This window comes from Calonectris borealis, chromosome 6, assembly GCF_964195595.1.
Source record: "Calonectris borealis chromosome 6, bCalBor7.hap1.2, whole genome shotgun sequence".
Taxonomy (NCBI): Eukaryota; Metazoa; Chordata; class Aves; order Procellariiformes; family Procellariidae; genus Calonectris; species Calonectris borealis.
The window spans coordinates 29242799-29263384 of NC_134317.1; the positions used below are offsets into that span (position 1 = coordinate 29242799).

The window sequence follows — 20586 nt, forward strand, 5'->3', positions numbered from 1 at the left end:
TTCTAAGTAAAAGCTTATTTTTTGAAAAGGCTACCCATCAACAGTTTTTTCTTGCAGGTTTTTTAAGTTATAAAACACATTACTTGGAAAATGTACTTTTAGAAAAGGTATGTATTCTTCTTTTCTCTCTCCTGTTCCCACAACATTATACATTATTCTTTATTGTCATAGTACAAATTCTCGTGGAAATCACTTTAACAGTGTGTGGGTATAAAAGGCTGGAAGAATCTAAAAGCTATTTATAGTTTTTACTTGCCACAATTGCCTGCTATTAAATCCTAGCCCCTACAGCAAGGATTAACTACCTTTCAAAACGTGACTTACTTATGACTGGCATGACTGAAATCCAGAAAGTAGCCACATTTATCCTGTGGCTTGACCTTTGCTTAGATTGCTTTCTTTGTGAAAGGATGATGCACAAGTGATGACCCTCACTGTAATGGTGGTGATACGTGAATTCTAACACTGTTCTGTGTTTCTTGTTATCCCAGTCAAGTACAATGTAATACAAATGTGAGTTACTGAAATACATTAGATAATTTTATGGAACACCAGCCCTTCTAAATTAAAAAGCCTTTCAGTGACATCTGTTTGGTAGCTCACGGCAAAAGTGTGGGTTACCATACCACTAAACTACCAGATGTTGATACTAACATGATGCCTGTTAGAATTCATGAGACGTCTGAGAATAGTCTCAGCAAAGATAAAAAAAAAAAAAAATTAAAATTGGTTTAGCTTTTTTGTTTGTTTTTAGCTTTAGCCATGACATTACATTGGACTAATCCTCTGCTACCTCAAAAGTTACAGTGCTGTTTTGATCAAAGAGGAGAAAAAAGCCAGCACTTTAAATGTTTGTTTTTGGAAGGAAAGGCAGTGGATAATCCAATATTTTTCAAGGACAGCTGTAACTGAATGCTCTGACTATGTAACGTGCATGCAGATTTTACCTAAATACTTGGGGGTTTTGTTAATGCGTGGCAGTAATAGGGTAATTGCTTTATATCAGACTTGTTCTTGGTTTGAGCAGTTCTCCAGGGATTGTAATCTGAGCAGCTGTTTTCTTTAGGTTCCCTGTTACCTGTTGAAAGGAAAAGGAGAAGGACAGCCTAGTAAACGTGCTCGCTCCCCACAGCTTCCTGTGGCAAAGATGCCTCTGGAACTTGGACCACTAGAGACCATGCACAAAACCACTTTTGAGCATGTTGCTCCACTAGAACTAGGTTCTGACATTGATTTCAGGAAAGAATTTGATAGTCGCATAGGCAGAAAACAAATAATGTAACAAAGTAACAGTGGGTGGCATTTGGTTGCGTGAGTCTGTAATAATATAATTTGACTTTACCTCGTAACAAAGCTGCGGTTTCGAGAAAGCTTGGTCTCACGAATATTTTCTCTTCAGTAAGCTAGATGGGAGTAGAGTTTGGGGGTTTTGTTGCTGTCATCTATGCTGATGAATTGCTAGCAAGTACAAAAATATATTTAGAGTAGCAAACCTTTACCACACCAGCCAAGTGAGAGATGTGATATGGGTGAGGATGAATCAGTGTTGCAAACAGGCATTATTAAATTATAGGGAATTGGGGCTTCAGTTACGCTAGCCCATGAAACATCTGAGAGTTGTACAGTTACATTGTTTGCACATAATGAGGGAATAAAATAGAAAACCCAATCTTTGTGGTGTCGTTACTGCTTTAAAAAAAGAAAAGGAGGATCTAATGAGGTTTTTTTTTTATTGAAGCAGATCAGTGAAGTAGAATTTGGACCAACAACAGGCTGTCCTTCTTATTATCCAGTTAGCCAAATGTTCCCAGTAATTCATGCCAGCTGTTGACAATGTAGCAGCTGAGTAAGGAGCTGATTCCAAAACTCAGGGGAAGATCATGATTCACTTAATTACCACAGCCTACAGAGTGGCCGGTGATTAGTGCATTCTTTAAGGTGCATTTGGGTTTTAAACTGTGTAACACTGATTGTTTTCTAAAGGATGGTGAATATTACAGAGAGAAACTGGCTTAACTGCCTAGGTTTGGATTTTCCAACTCTTATCAAAATGAATGGAATACACATCAAACTGTGGCTATCGTTCTATTGTGTTTTGAAAATACAATGTTTTGATCATGTGTATTTGTTGCATCTTGTTTTTTCTCCAGGAAAAATGTGCAATCTGAAGGTGCCATTTCTTTTATTAATGATATAAAGATCACTTACTCCCCCTTCTCTTTCTTTATCCCCACATTGGTAAAACAAGCAAAGCTATGTGAATGAGAACAGCTCTGGCATAACCCATTGTGCACCATGACCCTGTGCAATTCTTTATTCTTGTTATTTTTCATGAGCCTTCAGGATAGCGGGTATGATGCACGTAAGCAGAGGAATGTGCCTGTTCTGCAATTGCCAGAAATAATATATCATCAAAAATATTTCGATGCATTTTTCTTTGAGTTAGAGTGCATACATAGTGTAAGTTTTGCATATGCTTTATTCTTTATTTTAAAGATAGCTTTGACTTACCTGTTTCAACTGTCATCACTATTTCTGTGGTTTCTTGTCATAGTCACTGATCCCTGAAGAATGGAGGAGGAAGGGGAACAAACCAGCATTTTTACAACAACTACTAAAAGAACAACAATGTATATAAAGTAGCAGTTGATCTTTAACTCTCTTTATTTACACATGTACTGTATAGGATAGAAGGAAGTAGGATGAGAGACAAGTTCAATTAAGTATTTTTTCTGCTAACCATGTGATTAACTTTTATGTTTGTCTTCCCCGAGTTAATTCCTTCCACTACCTTGAACTTCTATGCCTGAAGGGGAACTTCTTGTTTGCCTGAAGTGTTTTCCTTTTTGTTTTTAATATTCAAAGATTAATTTCTATTACTTCCTTCTAATTGTTTCTTACCTTTTTATGTGCAGGAAATAATAGGTGAAATTTCAGCCTAGACTTAACCATTTTTGCAGCTGTTTTTGTAGGTGAAACCAGTGATTCTAGTGCTCAATTAACCAGAAATGGTCAAATAATTTCTGTCACAGAATGATTTGAGCAAGTACCAATTCTCTGTTGTGTTATCTCTATTCAAAGGGAGAAGAGTCTGGAGGGAGGGGGGGAAGGTCAATATACATATATTGGATTTTAATAACATATACAAGATTCAGTCCTTGAAATGTTCTGCATAATGAAGAGAAGGATATTGTGAATACACGTCACCTTTCATCTTGAATAACTTCATAAACTATGTAGATTTTTAAAAGTCCTGTTTTTTTCCAAGAACTTTTGAAATAGTGTTTAATTTTGGGCCTGTAGGTTCTCTTTATCTGGAATAGTTGAGAAATGAGTGTAGGTTGTGTCTACACAAATGTGTCTTTTCAGAGTGAAAACATCATGTAGTGCAGTCCCTCGAAAGTTTTCAGCTTTCATTATGTATTTCAGAAGGTGGTTACTAGTCCATTATAGCTTAGGGTACTGGAAACTATGCAGTGATGTTTGTTAATTAGTTACTGTGCTCTTTATAAAAGTCAGTAAGAGATCACTGTTCAGAAGGAACGTGACAGTCTTTCCTGTCCTGAACAGAAAGTGTGGCAGAAAGTATCCCTTTATTTATCCTGGCTTTTGGTGGGATTCCCTGACTTGCCAAAGGGGAATAAATTGCTTGAGTAATTCATGTATCTTTAAAAAGTGGTTGTTTTTTTTATTTAAACTAGATCCAACAATTTTGCAATGGCAGAATGAGCTCTCATATGCTGTGAAGTGCCGATACAGCTACCGACACAGCAAACGTTTACTGTGCTTTTCCGTGTGATAGTGGTAGTCAGCCTTTTCGAGGCTGCAGAGACCTTGTTGCATCTGGTCTACTATTGCTTTCTCTGTCAAGCCTGTCAAAGTGTTACGATCCAGCAGTGATTTTCTTTCAGATCCCACTCTTCCTATTTTCCAGCAAATACAAGGAACCTTAAAAGGGTGGTCTGAAAGCTCTAGTCATAGCACTCATTACCTGCAAAAACCTCCGATGGTGCTCTGCCTGCTGGTAAAGAAAAAGTTAGAGTGGACACAAGTAAGAAGAGAAAAACATAATGTTACTCGTACCATGAGATATTGTATTTGCTTACAGGATTACTGCCCAAAGCTCCTAAGTTGAGGAATCCTACCTCAGAGCATTGGGAAATGAAAACTGTTTACTTGATAGCATCAGTCTCAGCTCTGGTGTTATCCAAAATTGTTTGGCAGCCCACTTTGATCTATGAAATCAGAAGTATATATACATCAGAATAGAGGCATGTAAAATCTGGCTTTTAACAGAAATTGAGTCTTCATACATTTTAGATGCATTTATCCAGATTTACAGTATTTGTGTTTAATAAAACCAAAGTATTTGGGCAATTCTTAAATCTTGCTGGCAACTGTAGTACCTTGCCATTTACAAGGGTCACCAGATTTATTCCGTATACCATATGAAAATTTTTAAACGTTTTCCTAGGCTGACTTAATGTAAAACATGTGCATGTGGTGTTTGAAGTAGACATAAAGGAATTATACACTGCTTATTGCTTTGTTTATCATCCCTTTAAAACAGTAACCAATAAATCAAGTAAAGAGTTGGATTTGTACATCACAGTGTTGTGACCTGTTTGCGTGGAATATATTCTGAAAGTATACAGTAACAGCAATCCTAAATTCACTCTGAAAATACTATGCAGTCTTCCATCTTCATGAGTGATAAGGTTTTAGGGTCTAAGTAGCAAGGTATATTAACTGCGTAAGGCTCCAGCTAAGTAGGGTGCTTAAGCACATGGCTAACCCCATTCGTGGGATGAAATGGGTGTTTTCATAGTGGGGCATACCTTGATTGAGGACCGAACTAGTCAGTTTTTCTCCCTCTGTTTCCTACAGTTATGTAACTTAAAAGGTTAAGTGAGACTGTATTTTTAAAAGTTGAAGAGTGGTGCCACACTGAATTAAAAACTCTTTTGCAAGGACAAGCCTTGGGTAAAACTTGCTATGGGATCTCGAACAGGCATGTCAAGCAAACTGGAGAATCTCTATTTTTGAAGCATCCTGTGACATCAAACGGTAAACTGTGAAATGCAATGTTATCTGCCTTGGATGAAGAGCTGAATCTAGTTTTGTCAATTTTCAAAGCTGTAATTCCAGAGAGTCTACATAATTCAAACCAGAACCATTCTATATAATATGACACAAATTTGTGGTGTACTGTGTTAATGCAAAAAGTATCCAAGTACAGTATAATACATCTCCATGGATTTGCTATTGGCTTTTTTGTCTTAGCAGGATGTGCCATTAGTGACCATTTAGTTTTTATTGCAGTACGGAATACAGATGATTTTAAAGAAGCCAATATGAAAACATCTGTCAGAAGTGCTAAAAATGAATACACGCAGCAATGATTTCAGTTATTTACTAGATTGTGACAAGATTACAGCAGTGCATTACCTTTGAGTATTATTTTCAAGAGCGTTACTGTATATCTATTGCAAAATACAGTGTATATTTTATAGTGAGTGAATGACTGAGCCGTCAGCAAAGTATTTCTTAATTGTGGCTAAGCTCTTGGAAAGAACATAGAGAATAGTGCAAATAAGGAGATGTCTTCTTTTCAAGCTTTTCTGCCAATAATAGTTATGTGGAGCCACAATTTAAATGCTGCTCTTTAACTTTTACAGGTTTTTGCAGAAAATAATTGCAAAAGCATGTAAATGTCTTATTTCCTTCATAAGCCTTTGAAAATAACCCTCCTGGGTCTCTTGCCGTTTGCTCTCAGCTCTGAATGGCACTCCAGGGAGTTGGCATCTCTTATCAGAAATGAGCAGCCAGGCAAGGGGCAGCCAGCATATTGAGAGACCATAATAGTGTATTGGTCAAGGGCATCAGACAGGTGCTGAAAGGTCTCTTGTTGTGTTAAACAAATGCTGTTTCCTTCCTGGCTTAAGTGGGAGCTGTTTTTTTTTCAAGCTTCTCTTTTGGCAAAAGAACAATAGGGATAAATAAGGCAACCTTTCCAGTGAGAGATATGCATTAGATTATCATAAACCCACAGATCAAAAGTGCCGTGGTCAGTGAGAACAGGCGTTGTAAGATTAAATAAAAGGACTAATTGAAAGTGGTGTCCCATGGTAGACAGAGGGTTGACACAATATTGAGTAGATATAACCATGGACTGAGTAGAAGGGGGAAAAATACAATGCACAGTACTTTTTTCAAAGGTTACAATTCTGTTTGTACTGGTGACTGAGCAGTTTTTGTGTGTTGTGGGAATAAGAGAAGGCTAAAAGTATATTCTATCTGTTCTTTAAAATACTGAGAATTTGTTGGTGAGACTTAAGAATATACCAGTAAAATTTTAGGTTGTTTTAAGAATCCTTTATTATAGTCTTTTAATTAAGAAATCGGAGACCTGAGGTATAGATGTGCGTCTAAAAATTAAATTAAATCATTGGCAGAACATCAATTAATCAAATGTATCCTGAGACTCTTAGATAAAGGTTTTCCATCTGCAATGCTGAATGTTACTTAGTACATATTATTAGGGTTTTCTGCTCTCAAATCTAGCAAACTCGGCATTCTCCCACCTTCATATAAACTCTACTGAACTTTTCTGTCTGGTTTGTGGTGATTCAGTAAATGTCAGAATTGATTTTACTGAAGTTCCATGCAGGTATCTCGGTAGATTAAAACATGCCTGATATCCCTTGTGAGGGATAGTACCTGTTTGGTTGTTTGCTCCATTCTGTTTAATGGCTGAGTCTGGAAGCAGAAAGATGGCCTCTTAGACTTCTTCTGACTCCATTCTGGTCCAGGAGAAACTGTCTGGAGAAAGAGAGGGGATCGTTGTCTTCCCCAAGCAGTTGAGAGAGCTCAGGAACTATCTAGAGCGCTGGATGGTGCAATCAGGAGGGAGCTTTGCAGCAGGAGCTGAGGCTGGCAGACTCTTACGAATAGTAGGGAACAAACATCACCAGGCTGCAGAGAGGACTGGGAAGAGATGTGCGTATCTAGAGGGGACTGTTCAGAGATTGTTGCAGCTGAGGGAGCCATTGCAAGCTGACAGGCTAACATTTAGCAAAGCTGAAAGAAGGACCTGCCCAACAAGGACAAAGTGAGCCATGGAGATTGATTTTTCAAGTCTTTTTTTTTTTTTTTTTTAAAAAACTTTAACCTGTTTCGCTGTTAAGTACGTTTTATTAATACTTAAGAGTTTAAAATCCCTTTTGCTGTCTTCAGTGTACGCATCTTAAAGGAAAACTACAGGCCAGGCCATCTGAAAGCTCTAGCCATCTTGAGGTCTCATCACTTGGCTATCTGGACTTTGATTTATGTGAAGGTTTCTCATTTATCATAGTACCATTGAGTTACTTGCCTATGTCTGCAGCAGGGAATAGTTTCAGTGATATACTATCATTTAATTCCTGAAGTGCTGAGGTGTAATACATTTATCGTGGAAAATACATGACGTGATTGTTGACTGGGTAATTTATAACATTAAACTATAAGTTTTTCCTAGTCTAGAAACATATTTGTGTTGCAGCTTGTTTCATTCATTCTGTGTTTGAGTGAATTCAGATTCTAGGAAGATCTTGAGGTAAGAAGTATTTCTGTTAGAATTCAAGGTTTAGTGCATTGGAGAGGAATTCCTTTACCAGACCATAATTCAGCTGATGGTGGTTGCTCTGTTGTTAAGTATTGATGTCTTGGGATAACGTTTTAGCAAAGTCAGGGAAGTAGAGGCAATGAGAATCCAGCTCTGGGAGTCACTAGCAGCATTTAAGATTCATACCTGCGTATTCTAGGGACAGGGACCACCACTCATGAAATTAGTTACCCAAATGAAGCAGTTAATTGATGAACTGTTAACTTAAGGATGGCTGGAGTTCTTTGGTCATCAGTGAAAAGGCATTCATTGGGAAGAGCACTATCATCAGGGTAATAATTTGAAACCATTTCGCGAGTACAGGATGAAATCAGGCTTCTAGGTTCTGCTGCTTCTCCTATTCTCCCACAAAGAAAAATTTTCAATCTTGTATTTGCACCAAAGAGTCTTGATGTAATAGACTGACTGCCACGCATTTGCTGTCAGATGCCATACAATGAGTAGCGAATGAAAATTTTAAGGGAATAAAGACAGAGTTTACTTGGTCTTATAATGAATTCATCATTGATTTTCCTGTTACCCATCCCTGTGAAATCATTGACATGTCGTTCACCCTCTCTCATGGGTAACAAATTTTTGATAGTACTATTAAAGTTCAGCATTATTTTTAAATCATTATTTTTGCTGGATCTTAGGGAAAGGCTGAATATAAATAATGAAAAGGAGAGATTTTTACGATAATTGGACTATGTTGAACAAGAAACACTTGTGAAGGACTTTAGGGAATATTAGAGAGTTCTTCAGTGTCATGATTTAGCCCCAGCCGGCAACTAAGCCCCACCCAGCCGCTCGCTCACTCCCCCCGGTGGGATGGGGGAGAGAATCAGAAGGGTAAAAGTGAGAAAACCCATGAGTTGAGGTAAAGACAGTTTAATAGGTAAAGCAACAGCTGCGCACTCAAGCAAAGCAAACCAAGGAATTCATTCACTCCTTCCCACCGGCAGGCAGGTGTTCAGCCATCTCCAGGACAGCAGGGCTCCATCACGCGTAACGGTTACTTGGGAAGACAAACGCCATCATTCTGAATGTCCCCCCCTTCCTCCTTCTTCCCCCAGCTTTATATGCTGAGCATGACGTCATATGGTATGGAATGTCCCTTTGGCCAGTTGGGGTCAGCTGTCCCGGCTGTGTCCCCTCCCAGCTTCTTGTGCCCCCCCAGCCTGCTCGCTGGTGGGGTGGGGTGAGGAGCAGACAAGGCCTTGACTCTGCGTCAGCACTGCTTCCAGCACAAATCCAAAACATAGCTGCTGTGAAGAAAATTAACTCTACCCCAGCCAAAACCAGCACATTCAGTAATAAGTAAAAGCAGCTGTTTTTTAAATGTAAATTAAATTTACCAAGGTTTTTGTATGATGAAATTATCTGTTTTCCAGAGAATTGTAGAAAGGAAAATGGTAGTCAAATGTTACGAATTCCAAATGAGGTACTAAGGAAAGCAGAGGAAACGAACAGTGACAAAAATTTACTGTACTTGTCTGGTGTCCTGCTGAATACATCTGAATGTTTGATACATGACACACCCAGGCATGCCGACAGTGCTCTGGTAGGTTACTTAGCAGGAGCTAATGCACGGCGTAGTTATGTTAAAGGAAGTTGGGAAATATTACAGAACATTGAACAACCCTGTTACTTATTTTTATTACTCTGCTTTTAGCAATTTATCTGTATCAGAATCTAAAACCGGACTAAGTTATACTGAAAAACTATGTGTAATATTGTTATCTTAGTAAGTTTATTGTGGGATAGTTCTAGTGACCGCCTAGTTGATCGTCTTTCCCCAGATATCGAGGGCAAAAGTTTTCTTTGAGACTCACCGACATTTCCTTGCCTGCTATTTAAGTGAGATACTTCTGATGTCAAAAATCGCCTGCAAAGAAGAAGGGGAAAAATGCTACTGTAAAGTGTTTTGAAGACTATTATAATGTCCCCTTTTAGGCTTTTTTTTGCAAGGTTAAACAAGGTTGTTAGATTGCTGTCCTCTGGAATCCATCCAGCTTGTTTCTTGAAGCCTAGAGCTGAGCACAGGGCTGCCTGCGGAGGAGGGACGGTGTCCTGCCTCCTCCAGCCACCGCTGCTGCCGGCACTGCCACGGCCTTGGGCACGGCGGGGGGGCTGCGGCCTTGGCACCGGGGTCAGGGGTGGGTCAGCGGCAGGAGCGATAGTACAAATGAGAATGGTATTGATTAGAGCGCTTGACTCGAATTCCAGCAGACTCATCTGCCTAATTTATTTTCACATTGGCTTGAGGGACATGTCTAGATCCTGTTGCCTGTGGTTTTTTACAAGTTTGTGTTAACAAATGCATGAAGTCCTTAGCCTGAAATTAATGTACATCTTGGAGCTTAAAGTGAAATAGGTAAGATGCTCCTGAGAAAGAAGCTAACAAAAAATAAATAATTTTTTCTCTGTGTCACCTGTTCCTTGAAAGTTTCTTTCCAGAATAATAGCCTTTGTGCCAGGGCTTACCTTCAGCCATCCCCACTAAAAATTGATCTGAATGTGACCTCATTCAGTTTTATATGAAGTCCAAGTTCATACTGAGGTAACACTATGAAGCATTTTGTGACTGCTGCGGTGGAGGTAGGCATGGGCACCGAGAGCTTTTATGTCCTGTGATAACAACCCCCGTCACCGCTTTCCTGATGGTATTGGGAAAGACAAAACCACAGTATTGACATACAGAAGGGGCAAGAGTCTGCTGCAGGTGTCATGGATTAAAGTGGAAGAACAGCAGCAGCACACAGGAACTGCTTGCCTCGGGGACCATGAAAGTAATGCAAAATTGAGTGTCCTGAAGGGCTGCAGGAGACATCACATGCCTGGGACCTTGAGAAAAATTTCCTCTGTTCAAATCTGGACAGGATGTGCTGTTTGAGTAGAATTCTGATCTAAGAGTTCTGAATCGGCTGATGAGAATATGTGCATTTTGAAAAACAAAAGATTGGGCAGAAAACCTTTCCTCTAAAACCTTGAGAAATTTAAATGCAAAATACTTATTTTAGAAGGCCAATAATAGTGTTTTTTTCCTTACACTGATTCTTTTGAAGGAAGTCAGAGCAGGAGTGTTTACAAATTACCATTCTGTATTGTTCACAGTAGTAAGTATGAATTTGTAGGTTTTGGGGGATTATGCTCAGGATGTCTTTATACCACAGCTAAGAAATAAAAGTGACAGATTTGTAACCGAGAATTGTCTACTTCTGGTGAACAAAGACAAAAGCACAAATGAGTAACACAGGTACTGGAGATGAGTGCTGGTATCAAGGCAATTGTCAGTGTTGGTGCTATGTCATTTTTATATTTGGCAGTTAGGCACATTGTGTGGGCTTAATATCATGTAGTTACATTCCAGGAAGAATTTGAGCATGGTGCATGTTGGGATTGAGGTTTATAGTCCTGGCTCTCTGGCTCACACGATTCCTCTCTAGCCAGTAGCTGCTTCTCATCAGTGAAAGGGCATCTGAAATAAATGAAAATGTATTTAGTGGTTGCTGTTTCTAATTTTTTGTTGCTTCAGGCTATTAATTTCTGCTCTTAGTTCTGTGATCGTACTTCTTGTTGATCAGACAGCAAGATAATAGATGAATATATGGGACTGCTCTGGCTGCTGAGAAAATCTGTACTGCTGGCACCTTTGCTGACAATGGCATTGATGCTGTATGTACTGCAGCTCAGGCCCTGGAAACAGTCCTTCATTAGGTAAAAGGCAGATTGGCCCAGCTACTACACTCCTCCTTGCATGTGGCCTCTACTTGATAATTTAACATGAGACTTTGACACCCTTGAAAGCAGTCCCCAGTCATCTTTCTCAACTTGTACTTGTCTGTGTATTTCCTTTTCATAGTTTTTTTCGTATTAATTTTTTAACACCACTGTTACAAAGAATAGAAAATGTCCAAATGACAAGAAACGTAAACTAATTAATTGTCTTAGAGTTATATGGAAAAGAAAGAGTGGAATAAAATAGAATGTGATGCATAAGGTCTTTTCTACTAATGCCTTCCATGAACACTTTACTCCATAGTAGGTCTCCTTGTCCTAGTTTTATTTCTGTAGAGTGCCAGTGTCAATTTGATTTTGTTTAATTTCATGATTCTACCCTGCTTTAAAAAAAAACAAAACAAATAAAACCTCCCCAACAACATACAACCCTACAAAACTGCAGATACAGCATACAGTAAAAGAAAGTTCTTTCTGAGCTTCCCTAGCTATGGATACTTGACTTGGCAGTCTCGTAAACAGCAATCTAATCTAGGAAAAATTTTGGGATCAACCTATAGCAGACCAAACCTCTATGGAATAAAAGTATGTATAAAGGGAGTTAGTGCAGAATAAGTTACTGCATTTTCAATTCTCACCCTTGGTTTTGTTACACCAACTTCCTTCTGTAGACAGGTTTAAGGGAAGGATAATTTTTTAAGGATGAAACTCAATTTTCAGAGGGGAATGGGATTTAACAGTACAGCTATCATTACAGTTTGTGAGCTGCATGTAAAGATGTTGAGAGTTTTATGGTTTACATTTTTAATGCAGCTGTGTTTAAAATAAATGTCTCTTTTATATTCTGCTGCAACATCAGTTTTATATTATGTGGAACTAAGCTATTTTACTTTCTATTTAGGCCTATTCCTAGGTATCATTAAAACTAACGTTTTAAGCCAGATCATGTGACAAAATGTCAGCTAAATGCATTGTTGGTTATAATGCTGCTTCTTCAAGCTACTTTCTGGAAAGGAGGACTGTTCCTTGTCATATGAACCTATGGATGCTACTAGTTTATGCATTGTTTCTGCCCCCTTTTCACCCATATTTTCATCCTTGTTTTCTCCAACAGAAAGGAGAGCCAAACTGCAGTATCCTTTCTCCAGAAACCACAGAGCAGCTGACCTTTGAGATTCCTCTGAATGATTCTGGCTCTGCTGGACTTGGTGTGAGCTTAAAAGGCAACAAATCTCGGGAGACTGGAGCTGATCTTGGGATTTTCATCAAGTCCGTTATTCACGGAGGTGCTGCTTTTAAGGTATGGAAGAAACACATCAGACGATGACTGCGTTAGAATTCTGACATTTCTGTGTTGAGTAATGAATCTCACTTGATAAGCATTCTAGGAACAAATACCTTTTTGTCACTCATTCCTTTAGGTGAACTGCGAATCTACTAATGTTTTGTCCCAAGATTCTGGTGTCATGTGTGGAGGGTTTGCCACAAGGAAAGTGAACTGGGGAAACCTTGGGGGGCATTTGGATGCTGTGGGAAATGAGGAAGGGGGAGAAGGCTAAGGGTGTGTGGGTAGAAGGAGAGGCTGCCTCCCAGCTTCCCCACAGCCCACAAAAGTGCATGGGAAAGTTTGCGTGCTGCTAGGCTCAGTAACAGAGAAGTTATCTACATTTATTGTCTATCTGCGCTGCTTTTGGTCCTCCCAAAGTGATACAGGCAGACCCATAAAAAACAATCAAAAGACAAACTTCTTTACAAAAATTAGAAACTGACAATTCTGTGAGGTTAAAGATTATGTATTTAATTTATGCTGTAAATAAAAAGCTAGCTCATAGTTTTCTTTCTTTTTTTATTCAAAATATTTTTTACCATTGTAGTAAAATTACGACTTGGCTGAGCCTGGCATCAATTGTGCAGAAGTTACCAATTGTTCCTGAGGTGCATTGAATTGGTAATATTAAATTGGTAAATGACAGTATTATGAATTCTTCTGCTTCCTCTAAGGACTATACAAGGACTGTTGTACATTCTTATGATTAAAAAGTATTTGAATTATTTTCTAATCTTTAGGAAATCTGTTGACTGCGTTTTTTTCCCAAATAAAACTTGAAAAAGGTAACTTTCTTGAAATTAGAAGTCTTAATCTTTCAGGGCTAGTATGTTTAACTGTTGTGGATCCATAATGTAATTTTTTTCTCTTGTGTTATCTCAGCAATTCCTCGCAGTTCTCTTTTCTGTAAAAATACCTTTTAATTCAGCGTATGTAAATTCCTCTACTGACATCAGCCTGCTGAGTAAGACAATTCACAGCATTAAAACTTTCATGATCATCTATTTACAGCAGCTGGTAAATAGCAATAATCAAGGATTTAGCTCTGATGTGAATGTTTAATACTTCCCTGCTTCTATTATTTACCTGTCCTAGTCCCACAGTTATTTCAAAGCTTGGATCTTCTCAAGTGTAACTGAGCATGAGGTACATGCAGTTCAGAACACTGGCCATAGTTAACTCAGGGCTAAATGACCGGCGAGTAAGATCATCTACTTGGTGTATATATCAGAAATTAGTTAAGACACAATTGGCCAAATTAGGGCTGGATAAACTCAAATTATGTGCATGTCTGCTACAGAGTACAACTCATTTTACTGTGAAAATGAGGCTGCCCTCCTTGCTTTCCCAGCTCTGTGTTGCCTGAGTAATTGTCCACACCAGTTGCAGTGACAGTGTAAATTGCCATGAATAAACTCATTGTTTTGAATACCAAAGCTTGTGGAGCTGTATTCCGGCAGCATTAGTGGGCTGGCTGCCTGATTAGTCACATCATAGACACATAAGACAACCCTTTCTAGCTCTGTATGTCTATTCTCCCATAACTACTCACTCCAGGGCAGTTAATTTTGGCTTGGGACTTTGGGATCTGCTGACTAATAAAGCAGGACTTCTGTGCTCTCACCTAAGTAAACGGGCAACTGTCACAGTTAGTCACCATGACTGAAAGATTATTTTGTCTTGTGATAACCTGTGGTCCTGTGACCTGTCCTCTGTTCTACCTCGTCATAACCCTTTCACCAATTAGAACTGTGTAGTAATAGGTCTGAGTGTAGGCTCCGGAGCAAATGAAATAGTAGCTGAGGCTCTAGCTTCAACCAGAACTGTTCAGAGGATCTTTCCTATGTGTTTTATACAAGTACTCACAGAATGCAGTCATTTTGGCAATATCTTACGAACCACAGTTTACTGTTGCATCTGCATGGAGAACAGCTGTCTTTCTCCTGTCTAATGACCTTTATATAGAACAAAACATGGGTATTAACAATTAATAAAATTTCTTGTATCAAGTTAAAAAGTGTGCACATATTTGTGCGTAAATATTTAAAGATGTCCATATTGTCCTTATTTTAAATGTCTTCTTGTAGCAAGTTTTTAAATAAAAAGCCTTTCTTTCCAGCTGGTAGTTGTCCAGAGCATTTTCCCATGGTATTCATTGTAAGTCTCTGAAACGGAGTATTATGGATTTAGGCATGTGCATTTGCTTTTCAGTGTACAAAGTTTTCTGGGGAAACTATCACAGGAGGAAATCATAATGCTCACTGACATGAGAATTCTCTCACTATTTCTCACTTCTGCATTTAGAGTTTAAAATTTGTTCTGATTTTGTGATATCATGCTAATGTAAGGGGGAGCTTTATCCCTTTGTCTATACAGTCACCGCTTGTCTTCAAAAGGAGACATGTAATACATTGAACTTCAACACATTTGTTTCACTGCTGAAGTAAATGCTCAGTCCTTCTAATGCTGTATAAAGGTTTTGATACATTAGATTTCTTTCACCAGTGTGTTTTTTAGAATGAAGAGTTATGTATGAGATGCAGACAATTTTGGTTGGTTACTGTTATCTGTTATTGGTCTGAACCAAAGGTCTGAAGAGAGGCCAATATTTTTTGTGTTTTTCAAAATGTTAACACATTAATCTAACTCAGATGTGTTACCTTGCAATGTAAAAGCAATGTGTGCTTGCTTTTACATTGCGAAGCACAGTAAGAAAACATAAGGGAAAATTAAAGTCTTTAATTCTATACTTCATGATTTTTTGTCCTAGCTAAAGATTTTAGCAAGTATCAATGCATCTTGCATCATACATGCTACAGTAAGACGCAGTGCCTATTTACTGCTCTTGCTACAAAACCAAATGAAGTAAAAATGCCTCTATGTTCTTAGTTGGTATTCTAACACTGTATCCTGCAGGAATGAAAAGAGTTACCTTTGCTGATTGAACCATTATGTCCCTTCTTAACCTCCTTTTGTAATTTTTGAAGTGTCTATTTTTTATCATCCCTAAGATAAAGAGGTTACTAGAATACTTGATATTTGTAATTATGCAGAGCCTTTCATGTGAGGAAAACTAACATTTGACTGAGTTTAAATGCATCATCTTTCCCCATAACTTTAGGGATTTCAGCCTTGTTCATCTCGAGACTTCTTGGCTTTTCACTTGTGATGCATTCCTGATGATCAGGTACTTGCTGTCTACTGCAGCTGAAATGCAGCAGAGCCATTATTAGAAATAATGGAATATTTTCTACGTGTGCATTTGTTCAAATCAAACATGGTGTAGCTTGAACCTCCTTGGGGCTTCTGAGTGCTGTTGCAGTAAACATTGCTTGTTGTGTGCAGTGGATGGGGAAATTAGATGATTCCAATATATGCCATTAAGGAATTCCTTCTGGGAGAAATGTCATTGATGTGATAAGGGAGATAACTAAGTATGCTTTGATTAAAAACATAAGTCCATGAAAAACATGGCATTCTGTCTCCCTGCTCTACTGTAAATAGCATGAGAGTCTTGTGACTGACTGACTGAATATGGTAGCCATGTGGTGGTAGGTTCTACCCCTTACTGTGAGTCTCCATAAAAAAACCCAACATTTTTTGAATAAGCAAGGGAACAGCAACTTCGCTATTAGAATAGCTCCCTTGCAGTTTCAGAGATGGCATTTGAAAACTGTTTTGCTGAAATGCCAAATGTTGTTTTTCTACTTGGAAGCCACAAAGAAACCTACCTTTGCAGACATAAAAGAAAAAACGTGTTAAAACAACATTTAGCTTGTTTTGAGCCAAGCAGATTGTCTTGCAGTTCAGGCTTCTAAACCAGGCCGTAACACCAGTGATGTGAAAATCTGTGTTTGGAAACTGTTTAGATATTGGGATTTTTTGTCCAATGTTTAAAATAGCAAAAGGTTTTTCTGTGAAATAACTTCTACCTGAGCATGTGTGAAAACAGTGTTCCGCTGTTTTCCAGCCTGCCTTGTACAGGTGACTTAGCAAGTGCTTATCAGCATTTATAAAGCATGCACACCTTTTTTCTCTGATCATAGTTAAAGTGTTGAATTCAAGTTGAATTTTGCATTTAAGTGGAGCATGTAACAGAGTGGGAAGAAGGGAAATGCATCAGAAGAAGTTCATTAAGAACTGACATTATTAAAATATAAAGAAATAAATACAAAGTCTCATACAAAAGTATTACAAGGCAAATTAAAAATCAGGCCCATTCAGAGCTTTCTGAAGCTGCAGTGATTCATTTAAAAATATGCGTTGTGTTCAGGACCGTTGCGTAGTCAACAGATGTGGTCATGACGAGGCATTTGACAATGTATTTGTACATACTTTAGTAAGAAGCTTTAACGGATATTTATACATGGGTGTTTATCCACAGAAAGGAAAAAAGTAATCCAAGAACCTGTGGGACCATGGCAGGAGGACATGAGGACCTGTAAAATTTTCAGTCTTACAGAAACTCACAAAAAATAAAATCTTTTTTCCTCAAACTCCTGTTGCTGTGAATGGCTCCATGCATTTCAGCAAATTTTGATAGAACACAAAGGAATTACAACATGTGCAAATAATGAAACTCCCTGTTAACTCTTCTCTCACTAAACTTTAGCATGTGTGATGGCATCATTTTGTATGTAGAGAAAGGGTGGGGTTAACCTATTCACTTTGGCTGTATATAAATTTATGTTGGCATGAAATATTCAGCAGAGAGGTGGGAGAGGTTTCAGTATCTTTTCCAAATGGCATTGCTGTTTCCTATCCTCTATTCTCATACCCTCCCCAGAAAAGTTTTATTTCTCTTCATTTTCCTTCACTGAGTGACTCATCTCCGAATTCTGTCTTTCTGTCTTCTTGTCCCTCCCAGTTTATTTTGGATTCTGGTATATGCTGTTCTTCTTCAGCTCCGTGGCTATTCATACTCTGCTGTGGTAATGATGATACGCAGTTCCAACAAAAATAACACTTAAGAAAGCTGGGTTTGTCACAGCTACTGTAACTCACTTGAGCACAAATGACTTAGACTTGGCAGCAATAGCCGAATAGTTAATTGAATATCTTAGTGATAGAAAAAATAAAAATCGAAACATATATATATTTTTGATTACTCAGCTGCATGAAATATGTAAACAGTTCGGATGAGTGCCTTACGAAGAGTATGTAATGAGCCTATGAATGAATCAGATTCATTCTAACCAAGCAATGTATTTCTATGCAAGTTCTTTCCCTGTTATTCTTTCGTCACTGCCCTTCTATATCGGATGTCTTCAGTTTTTTACTCTTTCTCTTCCTTCTTTGAGGTCTGATGCCAACCTGATAATTGTGAACTCGACAAGCTTTTAAAAGAAACTCTTGTCTCTTAATTAAATAGACCTTATCTTCTTGTTAAAAAGAGAAAAGTCCATGGCACATGCTTTTATGAAAAGAAATAAATCACAGATAATAATGACAACAGCAATAAGACTCCTAAATCACAAAATAGCAGTGTCCACAATTTCATTACACCCACAAATGTCAGTTAACCTTGGCAATGAAACTGAATTACTTTTTTCAAAGCGTAGGCTACTTGATATAGCTCAACCCTAATTTTGTTTTTGGCAGCAGGTTTGGATGTTAAAATACATGGACGGCATTAATTAAAATAAGGATGCTTAAGTCTTAATGACCATTCTGAACTGAGAACACTACCCCATATGGTGGCATGGTAATTGTGACAAGATAGACATAGCGAGACTGTAAGACAAAATTTTTGGAGCTGTTTCTTACCAGACCCTAATAGCAGATAACAACGCATGGAAAATAGGTTGCAGTACTCCTTCGCGCTGCAGATACTAACAGCTATGGTGTGGTCCTTTTAACTAACCAAAAGCTCCTTTTCCTGTTTTTTTCCTTTTAGAATTGATACAAATTAAATTGTACATGCAAGAAAAAAAGCAGTGTGCGCATGCACTTCTATGTTTGTAATTGCCCTATGAATTCTTCCCAAAATGTAGTAAATGGAGGAAAAAAACGGTCAATTAATGGACACAAAAGATTTTTCTTTTTAAAGACCTGGTACTATGCAGTCTCTTGTTTCTTAAATTTTAGAAAGCAATATCTGATTGTCTGCATCTTGCTTTCCTGTATGTAGCACCTCTGCCTAATAAATCTTTATTTTTTAAAAAAAGTATGTTGTTTTTATTTTTTGCTTGTAGGATGGTCGTTTGCGAGTAAATGATCAGCTTGTTGCGGTAAATGGGGAGTCACTTCTGGGCAAGTCAAATCGTGAGGCAATGGAAACACTGAGGCGCTCCATGTCCATGGAGGGGAACATTCGTGGGAGGATCCAGCTGGTGGTTCTCCGGAGACTAGAGGTGCAGACAGAGGTGAAGCAGTAAATACATTTATTAAATGTCTTTCCAGTCCCAGTGATTTTGCATACAAGAGGCGATGGCTACAGTCTTGGTCACAGAGAACTCCTGCTGGCAGAATGAATTCTTGACTTCCTGGAGTCAGGATTCACACGGTGTTTCTGGTTGATAACTCCTGGTTTTGCTGTTTCTCAACAGGCCAGGGAAAAGTTGCCTCTTATTTTAATTTGACAAGTATTAGAACAAAAACAAACGTGGTCCCAAAAAGGATTTAATTAGGATTAATTGTTGATATAGTTTTGACTACCTGCTACCTCCTCAAGGCAACAGCAGGGAGGGATGCAGCCGATTTAATTTGTTGTCATGATCAGAGACATTAACGTCTTAGCGTGATTTCGATTTTACTGCAGTCTTGCTTTTGTGTGTGTGTGTGCTTCTGGTCCGGACCTGTCCCTCCACAATTTTTTTTTTTTTTTTTTTTAAACCATCAAGGAATTAGTATTTTACTTTCCCTGGTCAGGTGAAGGCCACCCTTCAGGATGGATTTCTCAGATGATAAAATAAAACTTGCTTAAATAAGGTAACAAAATAACAGAAGAAGGAAATTTTAACGGTTATGTTTTCTAGACCTCATATAAATTGATGTTTGCCAATTGCCTCTTATTTTGAAAAGGATTGGGTTTATGATCTCCCTTGCTCCCTCTCTTGCATGCATGCATGCACATATGCATACTCTTTCTTCATCTTTACATAGATAATATGTATGTATGTATACTGGCTGCCCTAACTACTCACCCCAGTTTTAATTTTGACCTTTGAGTAAATATTTAATAGTTTTTCAACATCTGCACAGTTCCTTAGAATAAAAATACATGCAAGTGGATTTGTGGTATAAAAGGTTGTAGTAAATCCCATTATAGAATTCCAAGAGATGATTTCAGGCTTCTTATTTAATAAGCATTGCTGGAACATTTTAAAATATTAAGAACAATCATGTTTGTGGGTGTATTTGCATAAAATATCAGAAGGAGAAAGAGAATACAGGTATATTCTCTTAATATAAAAAGATACAGGTATATTAATTAACACTTAATATTTTTCTGATAATTTTCTATTTGGTTTACTACCATCATTGATTGATTGAGAAATAGATTTAGAGGTCTATTACTTTCCTAAGATTATGCTCTAACTTTGTTGGGAGGACACTTTGCAAAAGCCTCACTGATGTCAATCGTGCCAGGAAAATATGAAAAATATTCATTAGCAATTCTAGAATATGTTAGAGGAAAACACATTTTTGCTTTCCTTTTCTATGTGACATAGCATTATACTGTAAGGAAGAATTCTGAAGTATATGTTATATTTATTGTGTACTCTTGTGACATGAGAAAGATAGTTCACCTTCAAATAAAGCTCACTCCTGCAAGTTTTCTTTATTTAACAAAAGCCAAATTTTTAAAAAAAAAACTTCCAATCAAACATCAGATTGACCTAATAAAAGTATGAGGCTGCCTTTTATAGTTAAG

General features: G+C 38.0%; 1 protein-coding gene across 2 annotated transcripts in view; it reads left to right on the top strand.

The window, feature by feature from the left end:
* The window catches only part of PARD3B (par-3 family cell polarity regulator beta), a 433243-nt gene that overhangs the window by 212643 nt on the left and 200014 nt on the right, over positions 1-20586 (top strand). For both annotated transcript variants that reach the window (XM_075153452.1, XM_075153453.1), the window contains exons 11-12: positions 12498-12683; positions 18905-19075. In XM_075153452.1, coding sequence (XP_075009553.1) covers positions 12498-12683; positions 18905-19075 — 357 coding nt within the window. The remainder of the gene's footprint in view (positions 1-12497; positions 12684-18904; positions 19076-20586) is intronic.